Consider the following 14,193-nt stretch of genomic DNA (forward strand, 5'->3'; position numbering starts at 1 on the left):
CATGCAAAGCATGCATTGAGCCCATAATACACTGTACTGTCCTAGAATGACAAATCTATTAAAAAGATAATCTGTTTAAGAATTTCTCATAATAAAACACTTCACTTTTCCTGATAAACTGCATACAGCATTTGAAAATTCAAATATATATATATATATATATATATATATATATATATATATATAAGTAATGATGCATTCATTCTTCAGATATTAAAAACAGGGCATGTGTTGCATCAGTTATTTCCATTGCTTCTGTGTTCTGAGTCTTGCATTCGATGACAACACACACAAACCAGGATGAAGACGAGGAGGAGCTGACTTTGAGAGAAAAGCAAGTCATTTGGACGCTAAAAGAAAAGAAGAAGTCAATTAGCAAAGAGGCATTGAGAAATCAAGAGTTCAACAACGACCTGATAGACAAATCATAAAAGCTGTGAAAATGAACCCTAAAATACTGTACATGTCTTTGAAATCACCAACAACCTCCAGAAAGCTGAGCTGATGCTGATCTACAGTCCGCAGGAGACTTTGACACAGAATTACAGAAGCAAGATGCAAACCTCTGACCAGCAACAAAACTATAAGACAAGATTAGAGTTTGCAAAAAAGCACAAAGGTGAGCCAGGAAAGGTTTTGTTAATTCTAAACTTGTATTGGATTCGAGCAGTCCGTTTTATCATTATGAATCAACAGATACTTTCAGTTTTATCATGTCTCATCACAAAAGCTCCAGCACTTCCCCTTTCCTGATAAACCGCAGCGCTCAGAAGCACTGACACTTGCAGCACAAGTCCTGCCTAGTTTTTTTTCTGCAGTAAATTATAATTATTATCTGTTTCAAAGGCTTTGAAAGAGCAGGAGGTTAATGAGTCAGAGAGCGCTTTCTTGTGGTGGAGGCTGAACACACGGTGTTGGGTGGACAGTATCTGCTGCATCTGGGTCCGGCGCAGCACACAGGGGCTGCAGAAGAGCATTGCAAACATTCCCTTCTAATTGTACACTTGTTGTCTTCAAAGGACAGAAGCTGTAGTCTAGATTCATGGAATCTGGGATACAACAATAAGCCACACATCCGTCCAGCCCAAAGCCGCAGGCTATTTAAAGATAAAGTAGGCTGTAGTTCTTTGCCACTAAATGAAAGACCCACCCTTCCGCCGCGCTAGTGGAAACAGATGCCTTCGGTTGGAAGCTCAGCTAATTTTTGTGGATTGTGATTTTTTTTTTTTAAGCTGGATTTAGATAAAAGTTGGTTGGCTAAGCCAGCAAACTGATGATCATTTATAAAGACAATTCATTAAAGAGCACACACAGTTTAGCACTGATACGATGTCCAACACACAGAACTGCAAATATAATGACTGTTTCCAAACACTTTGCCATCAGTCCCGCCTCCAAACTCACGCCATTGGTCAATGTTAGAATTTCAGCACTGAAACAAATAACACTTTTCCTTTAAGAAACATGAGCTGTTTAATTTAACATTGTCTGAATGCCACTATTTTCCTACATTTAAGACAGAATGTTTTGCACATGTCAGTTTAAGCCATGATTAGACTGTAGCTGAATAATTTGAGGTGACTCGTCTCAATGACAATTAAACATACATGTTCAATAAATAGTTTAACATTCTGGTAAAATATTTATCCAAATTATATTTTCATATTATATATATATATATATATATATATATATATATATATATATATATATATATATATATATATATATATATATATATATATATATATATATATATATATATATATATATATATATATATATATATATAGATCAAAGAAAATATGAGTGTTTTTGACAAATGGGTGTTCCACCAAGTAATATAGTTAATTGGGATGATTGTAATCTGTTTATTGACATTGAACGCAGCTCATCCAGTGAGCATTACAGATGTGATTAACTCTCTCTTTAATAAACTGTAACAGTGTTAAGAACATCAGGCTGAAATGCCTGAGCGATCAGTCCATCAGCAGCAGCTTTTCTCTTTCATTTGAGCTGACAGAGTAAGATGGATTCGCAGCGGTGTTTGATGTCTCAGCTGTGTTGTGGGGTTTGCTACTGTGAGACGCTCCCTGCTTATACCATAATTACTGCATCTGCTCTGTATTTAAAGACCTCCAACTCGATGTTTTGACAACTTTATGGCCACACTTAACTGTCAGTGAAAGATCTGAGGTGTTCAGAGAGATTTTTTTTTGGGGGGGGGGGGGCAACAATAAGCGAATGATGTTTAAAGGCAAACTTTCAGATGAGAAATAGTTGTCATCTTCAATATAGTGGTTGATAACTTTTTTCAAGTAGTGAATCCTCATTAATGTTTGTATGCACGTCATTGCTGTTCTGCAGAACCATTGAATACAAAATACTTTCTGGTGTTTACGCTGCTGTTTTCCCACCAAAATGATGTCACTTCCGAGAAGATGATGTCACTGATGTTTGTCCTTGTCCAAGAAGCACAGGAAAAACATAAAAACTGCTTAAAACAATATTTCCAAGAAAGCATATTTTATGATACTTTCTAAAAACAATGTTGCAAAAAAATGGTTAAATTTGTAATACTTTTTTATTATTTCTTGCGATTTCTAATGCAACTTTTATTTTTTAAAGTCCCTTTTATACATTGTGTATTGAAATTTTTAAAATATATATATTTAACTTGACATACTAAAATAGTTATAACTGAAATTAAAAAATGTATAGAAAAAAAAAAAATTAAAAAACGAAAAAAAAAAAAAATTGCACATTTTCATTTTGTTTAATTTGATGTACTAAAATAACTAAAACTTAAATCTTTTTTTTTTTTTTTAATACAAAGTTGTCAAATAAGGATTCATCCTTATGTGTACTTACCTGTCATACTATATTAATAAACTGTATGAAAATAGAAAAAATCCTGAACAGGGACATTATCATCTCATCTCATCTCATCACAGAGAAATCCAAAAAGTGTCAGGGTAATCAGCTGAACTTTTCAGAATCGCTACATTCCTTCATACAATAATTCTACACTCAGCCCAGAATTATCTTGTTGCAAAAGGTTGAAAGGAAAGATCTGAATGAAAGGCAAGGATATAATCATCGCTGCAAGTGATGCAACGCATCCGAGGATTTACAGGCCGACATGTGAGGGCAAGCGTTTTTACACCCACAGAAGAAAAGAAAAAGTGTGAGGAGGATGTGCCGGACTCTAAAACAAAAAGACAAGCATCCATTGTGTCCCAATGCATCCTGGGACACGCAATGTGGGCAAGGTGTGTAAACACATCAGGGCGCGCTGTCATCGCTTTCAAGTGCTGCTGATGAATACATTATTAAAACACTGGAGGGAAAGTACATCTCCTGAATGGGCTGCTAACATGCAGAAGCTTGACTTGCGTTGTGCCACTGTACACACACGTCCCGCTCAGGACCACAGGCAGGTGTCTTTGGAAGCCCTGCCAGATGATTTTGTTTAGAAAGACAATAAGAGCACTGAGGCTTCTAGTTTCTGAGGACGCTGCGTCTGAGCTGCAGAAGTTGGGAGATATGCCCATTGTGATCATAAAGAATAACTGTTAGCCAAACAATACGCTTATTATGGAGAATGTGTGTGTTTTCCTGCTGTGCTCGGTCACAGGTGCATCGCCGAGGGACGTTTTGATGGTGTTGTTCTTCTCTTCTTGAAGCCTGCTTTTGAGAAATATACAGTACTGTTCAAAAGTCTGAAGTCGGCGAGACATTCTTCTGCTCATTAAGTTATTTGATTAAAAATACAGTCAAAATCTGAAATGTTATTTCAATTTAAAATAGCCGTTTTCTATTTTGATACATTTTAAGATGTAATTTATTCTTGCGATCAAAGCTGAATTTTCAGCATCATTACTCTAGTCTTCAGGAATCATTCTAATATGCTGGATTTGCTGCTCAGATTCATAAAAGTTTTGCTGCTTCATATTTTCATGGAAACCATGACTTAGGGTTAGGGTTATATAAAACAGCTATTTTAAATTATAATAATGCTTCACAGTATTTCCAATATTTGCCTAAATAAATGCAGCCTGAAGAGACTTTTATTTTATTTTTCAAAAACATTACTGTTGATCTTATTATCAATGTTGAAAACAATTGTGCTGCTTCATATTCTGGAGGAAACTGTGATATACTTTTTTTTTTCAGGATTAATTTGTGAATTGAAAGAATTCAGAATTGAAAAGAACTGCATTTATTTAAAATAGAAATCTTTTGTTATATTATAAATGTCTTCACTGTCACCTTTGAACAATTCAATGCATACTTGCTGCATAAAATACAAAACAGTAGTGTAAATATTTTTTACAAATCTCTGATTTCATCTCTGAAATACGGTTCACACTGCTCTCTTCTCCGTAACAACAAAAATGAACAGTCACAGATGCTGTTGAGCTCCTAAAATGACAAAGCAACAGGAAAGTAATACATTTGTCCCAAAAAAAAAATCCCAAATTTAAGTCATTATTTGCTGAAATGCTTTCCCTAGTTTAGAAATTTCATTCACATATGAACATCTTCAGATGCAAGATGGTGCACCAGTAACTGACCTTCATAACAAGCACTAATTAAGTGACTAATATTACTCTGAAGAGCTGAAGGTCCTGAGCGTGAACTCTGGCTCGTGTCACGAGGTGAACGTTTCTTCTGAGGTAAGTGTAGGAGTGTGCATGCAGATGTTTGTGGATGTGGTTATGATTAAGCAGGTCCAATGAGTGAACGCTGCACAAAAATGACCAAATTCACCAGCTACCGCCAAAACACTACAGTTATTGTTTCCTGTGAAACCACAAACTACACCATTAGACACATTCACTCAGAACTTTCTGTAGGAATATTATAACCGCTAATTGTGTTAGCAACTTAAAAACTCTAGATGTGACATCTAAACAAAAGAATGCAGCTTAGATGTGGATTAGCATACTCCAAAACCTATAAATCACTACGGCATAAACAAATACAGTATATTCTGCATTTACAAAAGAGCACAGTTGTATTGAATGCACACAAAAGAATTAAATGCACTTTGAACGTGGGTTAAAATACATGGCTGCGTGTACAGTACTGAAGTACAGTGAGTTAAATGAAGAAGGGCTGCTGAAAAATGCACCAAAATCAAGCAATGCTGCCCTCTGTTGAGTAAAGAACACAAGATGCTCACCATAAAGAGACCACCGACTGACATCACTGTATTCTGAAATTAAAGATTTATAATAAACAGCTATAAGGTCATGTGTTTTTATTCAAAGGGTGGACTCATGGAATACATGTGTCTGAATGTAATTCATTTAATTATTAATTGACAGCTTTATTTGTGAAGCATTATGTTCCGTTATAAAGAAAATAAAACAATATAATGATTATATATTGAATTGTATATTATATTTTTCGATGTTATTACATTAGATGCAAATTATGCATGACTTAGGTCACTGTATGCTTGTATTACTCATTGAGCTCTAAATTTTGTACAGCATCAATATGCACACATTATTCCAATGATAAGTACATTGGCATTCTTTCACTGCAAGTGAAGGTAAATTCATCTAAAAAAAAAAAAAAAACAACCTTCTAGTACGACTGTTATACATTTTATAATGATAATATGAACGTATCTTGATTTTATAATATCCCTAATATTATTCTGCATTGTAATTTTTGACAAAACCCTACATCACATAATGGAAAAAAAAATGTAAAAGCTCAAAAGTCTAAATTTACCAAAACCACATACCTCCAAAACAGCAGCCGGAGAGTCAAACTTTATAGGCAACACATTAAATCTGTCATACTACTGTTTTATCTGGTGACGTAAAACTTTGCATCATGTGGTAACGTCTTTTCATTGACTGTACAGTACTACATATACTGTATGTACACCAAAAGGTCATTTTAAGGGTCAGATCAGGTAGAAACAGCACACTGTCAATCTTTGAATTCTATTTAATACAAAGTCAATTTAGCCCAAAAACACTTGATGTAAAATCCCCCACAGTGGGAAAGAGAATCCTGTCATCACAGCACTCATTAGTCAAGCGTTATCTGGGAGACTGTCAAAGAAAAATGCATGAGGATAAGACATCTGTGCGGAGTGAGCATGGTGCAGGGTCACACACACACACACCATCCCAAACAGATCAGTTTTAACCGATGACACCTTTAATCAAGCATTTTAAGCTCTAATCTATTACAGCTCATCAGACATTTAACAGAAATGCATGTGTTGACAAGAATAGACAGATTTGAGTGCGAGGGAAACTATCAGTTGGTCAAACCTAAGATATATTGAATCTTGAAAAAAAAAACTCGATCTCCTCATCCCTCAACTCGTCCTGAGAAACTCACGTCTGTTTCTGACACTTCACGCATTATAAGATCCTGAATCTGAGGCTGAATTTCTCTGCTGAGACAGACGAAGATTTGTGTGAGTAGATTAGAGACTTTATTGTGTTCAATATATTGAATATGTAATGAATATAATGTAAATCCATGCAGTATGTGTCCGAGCTGAAGCAGATGGTGGACAGTCACTCTATTATGTGTCTGTTTTTAAATAACATTTATGATGCCGAGAATAGAAATTACAAAGAAAAATGTAGATTTTTAGTGTAACTAACCTGTGAATGGCTAAAACAGAACCCTTTTGAATTTAATAACTTGCAGAAAGTTGTTAGAAAATCATGTAAATGATGGCAGCTATATGTTTAGATGCTCAAATAATGCATTAAATACGATATAAAACATAAGTTGTTGATGTTTGAATTAGTTTTTCATTTTTAGATTTTGTTTTCATTATAAATTTTAGCTGTTTTAGAAATTCTTTTCCACCTGTTGTTTTTATTTTAATGTATGTTTTTATTTAAAAATATGTCTATGGTTATTTTTATTTCAGCTTTAGTTATTTTAGTAAAATAAATCAAGTTAAACTATATACTGTATGTATATTAAACTATAATACATATAATATATATGTTAATTTAATTTTGATATGGGTTTTAAATGGTTTTAGTTTTAACTATAATAACCCTGTATGCATCATCCGAAAAGCATTATGAAAAACATAGTAAAAAGCACATAGTGGCTTTCAGCTTAAAATATAGAAATGAAGAAGCTTGAGATATTTTTTGTGCAATTCACTGACCTTGAATTTCATATGTGATTTATTTTTAAAAGACCATGTTGGTGACACCTCTATTTCCTGAAGGGGAAAGCAGTTTTGTGTGTGTGAGAGAGAACACACAATCCTTCAGCATTACACTCCAGCGGCGTTGAGGACATCGACACTAATGCAACAACACCACCATGTATGTGGAATGAAAAGGCATTGTTTAATACAAACTGTTAAACTATTAGATATATCCATCAAGATATTGTGATCAGTAGGTTTCTTTTTTTTTTTTTAAGAAAGAAGGCCTTAATTAAAGCAATACTTTTATACAGCAAGGACACTATAAATCGATAGTAAAGACATCAATTAAAGTGACAGTAAAGATATTTGTTACGGAAGATTTCTATTTTTAACGTAAATTCTGTTCATTTGAACTTTCTACTCACCAAAGAACCTTGAAAGAAATATAATCAAAGTTCACATAAAAACATGAAACAGCGCTGTTTTCAACGTTAATAATAATAAAGATGTTTCCTGAGCAGTTAATCAGCATATTATTCTGATTTCTGAAGGATCATGTGACACTGCAGACTGGAGGAATGATGCTGAAAACACAGCTTTGGTTCGCAGGAATAAGTAATATTTTACAATCTATTCAAACAGAAAATATATATATTTTTTTTATTATGCAATAATATTGCATTTTTTTTTTTCAGTTTTTAGAGTAATTCTGATCAAACAAATGAAGCCCCAGCAAGCAGAAGACATTTAAAAACTTACTGATCAAACTATATGTGACTGATTATGTAATGCCTACAGTATATATAATAACAGTACATAACATGCACACAATACACAAGTATTTTGTTTTGGCATTAAGAACAAATGATTTGTGTTTAGACATAAATGCAGATCTTGGGGAAGATGAAATCTTTAACTCCAGTACAGTAAACGATACCGTCCCGATGCCTTCGAGTGCAGTTACTGAATCAGTCCTCACTACAATCTCAACAGTTTTCAAGCACAGCCACACCAAGAAAGAACACAAGGAGTGGAGGAACTGATCTCTTCATAACGGACTGCATTTGAGAAGACCTTTTTATACAGAGGAAATAAATGCTCTCGAAATAAGAGCTTTTAGATATTTAGCTGAAAGTATTTCATCTAGGTAGGCTATTATTTGTAACAGATATTCTTAAATCTTACCTGCAGGTGACACTCATTGAAGTCCTGCTATTTGTTACGTTTTTAAACACATCACACAAGCACAAATTCATATCTGATATCCATTTTTATTCAGAAAACTGACCCAAAGTTCATTAAAAGTAATGTTTAATTTTCCTGTGGAGTTAAAAAACAACATGCTAATAAAAAATGACAGCACATGGACTTAATACTGTAATCAAAAAACAAACAAACAAGTTTTTTAAAGACTAAAGTGTCTTGATTACAAAAGTAAGATTAATTTCCCCTCTGCACAAACACTGATTATCCCAATGTCTTGGTCAAAGCTCAATCTCAGATGATTGTACAACTACTTTGTGTTGTTCAGCACCTCAACGGTCTTTTTACCGTAATGATAGTAACTGTAACCGGATAATGCGGTCGTCAGAGCGGTGATGTACCTGCAAACAAACAGAATAGCATTTGTTTAACTGGAGTCAATGCACAGATGATTGAAGTGAGGATGTGATTGAGACTGGAGCAGTGAAAGCTCACCACAGTGACTGCAGTAAAACACTGTCAGTGTAGTGAAACACTGGCGCAGCCAGAGACGCTGCCACCAGAAACAACTGCACACCTGTGTTCATCTGAAACACAGAACAATATAGGTTTATAATACTAACCATCACAGTGGTTAATATTGGCCATAAAATATAAATCTGCTATCATGCATTGGTCAAATGAATGCATTCCTAGTTCAGAGTCATTCTGATCTGATATATATTATAAACACACACCGAAACATTACTAAAACATGTATATTTTAGGGCCTAATAATTTTCATGGAATCTGTTTCATAAAGTATTAATAATAATAATAATTGTAAATAATTTTTTTTTTTAAGGAATATCAAGGAAGTGTTAAATTACAATTTTCATGTGATTACATTTTCATTTGATTACCAGCATTTATGATAATAAATGTGTATTAAGTATTAAAATCAAAATGCAATTAATAAAAATAATCAATTTAATTCATAAAACTTTAATAATTTATTACAAATTTGACAATACTTAGGGGCTATTAAGATGTATTGTAGAATTTGTATTGTGAATATTATTGTGTTAAGTTTTAAGTGTTAAAGTTCTTTGAATTAAACTGATCAGACATCCCTATTGATGACTTATATTTATTCAAAATGTCAAAACGAAGAAAACGGAATTCAGGAAAAAATTAAATTGGCAAAAAAAAATATGAAACTACATTTAGAAAAAAAATTATATTTCAATAGTGCCTTAATATATACACAACAAAAAAAGAAATATCTTTGGTTTGTTAAAAAGGGTCCACCTTGCTGATGAGTGTTGGCTTCAGCCGGGCAGTGGTGTAACACGGGTTGAAGAATTTACTGAGTGTTACCTGCACAGAAAATATGATAAATAATGTGAAAATGATTCATTACACTGCAATAATAATTCAGGTTCCTTCAAGATCTAGCAAGTCAAAAATGGTTATTTCATGACCTGTAAAACCCTTATATCAGAGCACACAGATACACATGAAATAAACCTGCGTAACAATGAAACACATTGTTAAAGTTAAAATTCGAAGCATCTGAAATTCAGACAAAAAAGAAAAGGTGCAAAATTTAATTTAATAGCTTTAACGAGTGCAAGAACTACATTCCCAAGATACATTGGAAATGACAAGTGCATTTAAAAAGACAGAAAAATAAAACTACATAAAAGATGTTAATTGTGTATGCACTGTAGAAACAATATATCTAACATTTATTGCAAAATATGCATGCATATTATACACAATAATCTGAAAGGGAATTTCAGTGATTATTCAACACATTATTATTCAAAAATGTAGATAGATGATTTGCTTGCATTTTATTTTTACTTTTGCACTCCATTTGGGTTACCTTTAAATAACTGATCATAGTGTGACAATAAAAGCACCAAGAGAATGATTGAAAGTTGAAGACTTACTGGAGGTGGAACTGTTTTATAGCGCACATAGAAAACAGCAGCAATCAGAGCAACATCTCTGGAAATGATCAGTGCTGTGAGTGAAGCTGTGAGGAAAGACACACGTCTGATGATGCTGGCTAATTAACATCAACAGCTGATTAAGAAAGAAATAAACAGCTATTTGATTTATCTGTTCTAATGCACTCTGTGTTTTCTGAGATCTTGAAAGACTTAATATGAACTGATGTAGCCTAATGGTTGTGGTCTGGTAAGCCAAAAGCTGTTGAAAGCTCACAAAGGGAACTAAAAGAGCACCACCAAACCAAGACTGTGACACTTAACCGCAGCTTCCTCAAGAGGGTTCTTCCTGCGCAAAGTGTACGATGTGTTCTGCTGTATTAAATATTAACATTTTCTGTTCATTTACTCATCCAAGATGTAGGTGTTTTTCTTCAGTAGAACAGAAAAGAGAGTTTTAGCTGAAACTGTGGTCTATGGTGATTCATAAAATGCAAGTTAGCAGCTTCTGGCACTTTGAGAGTTCAAAAAAAGCATATCAGGAAACAGATGAAATACCAGTGACTCCTGCCGATATATTGAGGTCTTATGAAGTGAAAGGATTGGTCTGTGCAAAAAACGGAACATTATTTACAATATTATTACCTGTTATTCAAAGCCTCTAAAAAAGAAGAAATACGATTCTTTTCTGCGAACTGATTCGTTGTTTTAATGAACTGGTTTAAATAACCGATTAATAGTCATACAGGGATGTTGCATATACACAATTATATTATTAAATCAACTAATAATGATGTCAAACGTGGATGTTTTACATCTTTAAAGCATATAAAGTGAATAAACTAGTCTTAATCAGCTCATCTCTTTACATAAACAATTAGAAACCATAAAAGTGTTCAAGAGTTGGGCTCACGCATGCGCAAATCAGTCTTCGGTCCGAGTTTAACTGTTTAATAATTAGTTCAGTGACTTAATCAGTTCATTCATCATAGGATCAGATCCGCCGGTAATTCGGCTCATTTCCAGGCGTCTGAAAGTGAGTTTTGATTGAGTAACTTGCTGAGCTATGAACTGTTTCAGATGCTTCAGTCCGATTTCATGAACTGGTTCAACAAGTTCATTAAAAAGAATCATTTCAAAAGAATGATTCGTTGGCGAATCAGACATCACTCACTCCAGACTATTTGTCCAAGGTTTTGGATTACAGGTAATAATGTTGTAAAAATTGTCTGTTTCTTGCACAGACTGATTGTTTCGCTTCATAAGACCTCAATATATAGTCAGGAGTTATGTTTGTTTATTTGGTGTTGCCTGAAATGCTTCATTTGACTCTCAACCTCTGACTTGCAATTTATGAATCACCAATTACCTCGGATTCAGCTAAAAAGATTCTTTACTATTCTAATAAAGAAACAGTCAGCTACATCTTGGATGGCCTGAGAGTGATTAAAATTAACAGGAATTTTTTTTGGGGGGGTGAACTGTCCCTTTAAATCTGGGTCTGCTGGTCAATAATGGTCAATAATAGTTATGTTCTCATCTCACCTGGGATGAGTTGTGCATATGTCAGACTGATGTAAAGAATACTGATGAGAATCTTATCAGCCAATGGATCTAGAGCACTGCCCAGAGCTGACTTCTGATTGGGCCAGTTACGTGCAATGTAGCCATCTAACTGAATGAGAAACCAATGATCAATAAAACAACAGGTTATTAAGCCTAAAATAAAATGATTAAGCGCCACAGATCATGTTTTCTTTAATTTACCAAGTCTGTTGCTCCAGCCAGAACAAAAAGCCCCAGAGAGATGTGGAAGTACTGCTCCATGATTAAGTATCCCAGGACAGGAGACAGAACGATCCGGGCAATACACAGGTAATTAGGGATTGTCCATGGATTCTCATACTGAAAATAAATTATATTACATGACACTATTAATATGCATGAGGAAAAGGTATTTTATTCACACTTCCTTGTGCATCAGAAATAAGAAAGCATATTTGATTTAATGTATGATGTAAAGAAAAACAGAGAGAATTTTTGCCGTTTTCCAGAACAAATACCTAGACAATCATGTTAATTATGAACACGATCCACTAGTGTTTGACAACCAGCAAGTGAAACAATTTCTTTTTTTATCAGAGCTAAATTTGTTCATTTATCATTTTAAACTGTACAAATTCTTAATCAAATATTTTTTTTTCAAGTGTGCATCTTTCACTGAAAAAAATAAATAAAAAAGATGCAAAATGTTATTAAAAAAAAAAGGATCGTTTCATGAAAAATACATCAAAATTAAGCAGGTTTATCCTTTAAAAAACATCTGTCAGAGGTGTGAGAAAACAAATCAATTATAAATTCCACACGTAAAACATAGTTTCTAACAAAAATAGTAAACCCATTAAAAATATTTATATTTGCAGAAAAGTTGTTTTTTGCTACATTATATGAATTTATTTGTTTATTTTAATAATTTTGTATTGTTTGTTATATTGAAATATTAGATTTTATAACTTAATTATATATATATATATATATATATATATATATATATATATATATATATATATATATATATATATATCATTAAATTTAAATATATCTATTGTCACACTGTTTAAATTCTTGCAGTAATTCACTTCGACCCAAGGTCAAAACAAGTGTGAAAAGAGTGTACCAGTTGAAAAAAATCAAAACATGATTTTGACAAACCATTTTACATGGTAATGCAATGTTTGAATTTAAAATGTTTTTTTTTTTTTTTTGATTTTATGTTTTCAAGTGATATATAATTTATGATGATTTCTAAAGTGTGATAGAGAAAAAGGCAACAAAGAAGACTTTTTTTTTTTTTGACAAAGGTCAGAACTCATGTTATGATGTGGGTGTTTGTGGTGCACTTTTGCCATAAATTTATCTATTACTTTTCCTACATAATTTGTAACTAAAAGATTGGTACAAATATCAATTTAGGAGTCTTAGACCCTTCCAACGATATATCGTTTGTCATGATTAGATTAGGATTTAACTGTAATAGTGAAATAAACGTGGACGACCCACCGAGGGGCCGGGTGGCAGCTAACAGGTTAAATAATTCACTCACCAGCTCTTTAAACTGGAAATGTCCCTCTTTATTAGCTGCAAGTGAAGAGGCTGTTTGATCTTCATCCTTTTCAGAAGATCTCACTTCCAAACCTGGCTTTCTAGATGCTTCAGTACAAAACCTGTTTGTGCCACACAGACTCGCCAGCAGCAGATGAAGCTTGCAGGGATGTTTAGATGCTCTTGATCCACATCTAACTGAGAAGAGATGTTCTGATCTCTGAGTGACTGTTCTGTGAAGCTCCAGAGGAGAGGAGCTCCAGCATCTGCTCTTCAGCTGGGATGTAGTGTTTCTCAGCGGTGAGTTTGCAGGTGTTTTGTCGTGGCAGCTGTAGTGGCAGTTGGCAGCAGTGCTGACTGTCAGTCTGTGTATCTGTCCTCTAGCACAGCTCTTCCTACAAGCTGCCAAAAACATGTCAGCGGATTTAACTGAACACAACTAGACGATAGATACCTCCGAACTGCCCGACTGAGCTTCCAGCAGCATACTTCCTAATTAACTCGTTCATTTTACTTTAAATTTGACTTGAAACATTCATATCTGTCGATTCACACACGTTTCTGTCCTGCCGTGTTCCGATCTGAATGTTTACGACAGTTGTCAAAAGGGGGCGGGGAATTAAAGGGAACGCACTCTAATATGATTTACAAAAAACTAAATAAAAGTAACATCTCATTGACACATATTAAGTGATATATCTTTTGATGTTGAATTTACCACATTTTTACTGTAGTAGACTGTAGTTTTTAATTGTACACTGTTTTTTGTATTCACAAAAACTGCAATTCAGTTTG

At 33.8% G+C, this 14,193-nt stretch overlaps 1 protein-coding gene across 1 annotated transcript; it reads right to left on the reverse strand.

Moving 5' to 3' along the window:
- Positions 1 to 8,412: 8,412 nt before the first annotated feature.
- On the reverse strand, positions 8,413 to 14,006 carry LOC132113142 (cardiolipin synthase (CMP-forming)-like). The gene is made up of 7 exons (XM_059520965.1): positions 13,400 to 14,006; positions 12,064 to 12,201; positions 11,842 to 11,971; positions 10,297 to 10,382; positions 9,650 to 9,718; positions 8,855 to 8,946; positions 8,413 to 8,760 (listed from the first exon to the last, which is right to left on the reverse strand). The coding sequence occupies exons 1-7, from the start codon at positions 13,811 to 13,813 to the stop codon at positions 8,670 to 8,672; spliced, it is 1,020 nt and encodes a 339-aa protein (XP_059376948.1). The 5' UTR covers positions 13,814 to 14,006; the 3' UTR covers positions 8,413 to 8,669.
- Between the last annotated feature and the right edge of the window lie 187 nt (positions 14,007 to 14,193).

This window comes from Carassius carassius, chromosome 32 (genome assembly GCF_963082965.1).
Source record: "Carassius carassius chromosome 32, fCarCar2.1, whole genome shotgun sequence".
Classification (NCBI taxonomy): Eukaryota; Metazoa; Chordata; class Actinopteri; order Cypriniformes; family Cyprinidae; genus Carassius; species Carassius carassius.

Bases quoted from the DNA above. Each gene is read 5' to 3' on its own strand.
- LOC132113142 (XM_059520965.1), bottom strand. From the start codon at position 13,813: ATGTTTTTGGCAGCTTGTAGGAAGAGCTGTGCTAGAGGACAGATACAC. The intron at 10,383-11,841 runs GTGAGATGAGAA...CTTTCCTCACAG, and splicing joins ATATGCACAACTCATCCCAG to CTTCACTCACAGCACTGATC. The intron at 8,761-8,854 runs GTGAGCTTTCAC...GTTTGTTTGCAG, and splicing joins GTTTTACTGCAGTCACTGTG to GTACATCACCGCTCTGACGA.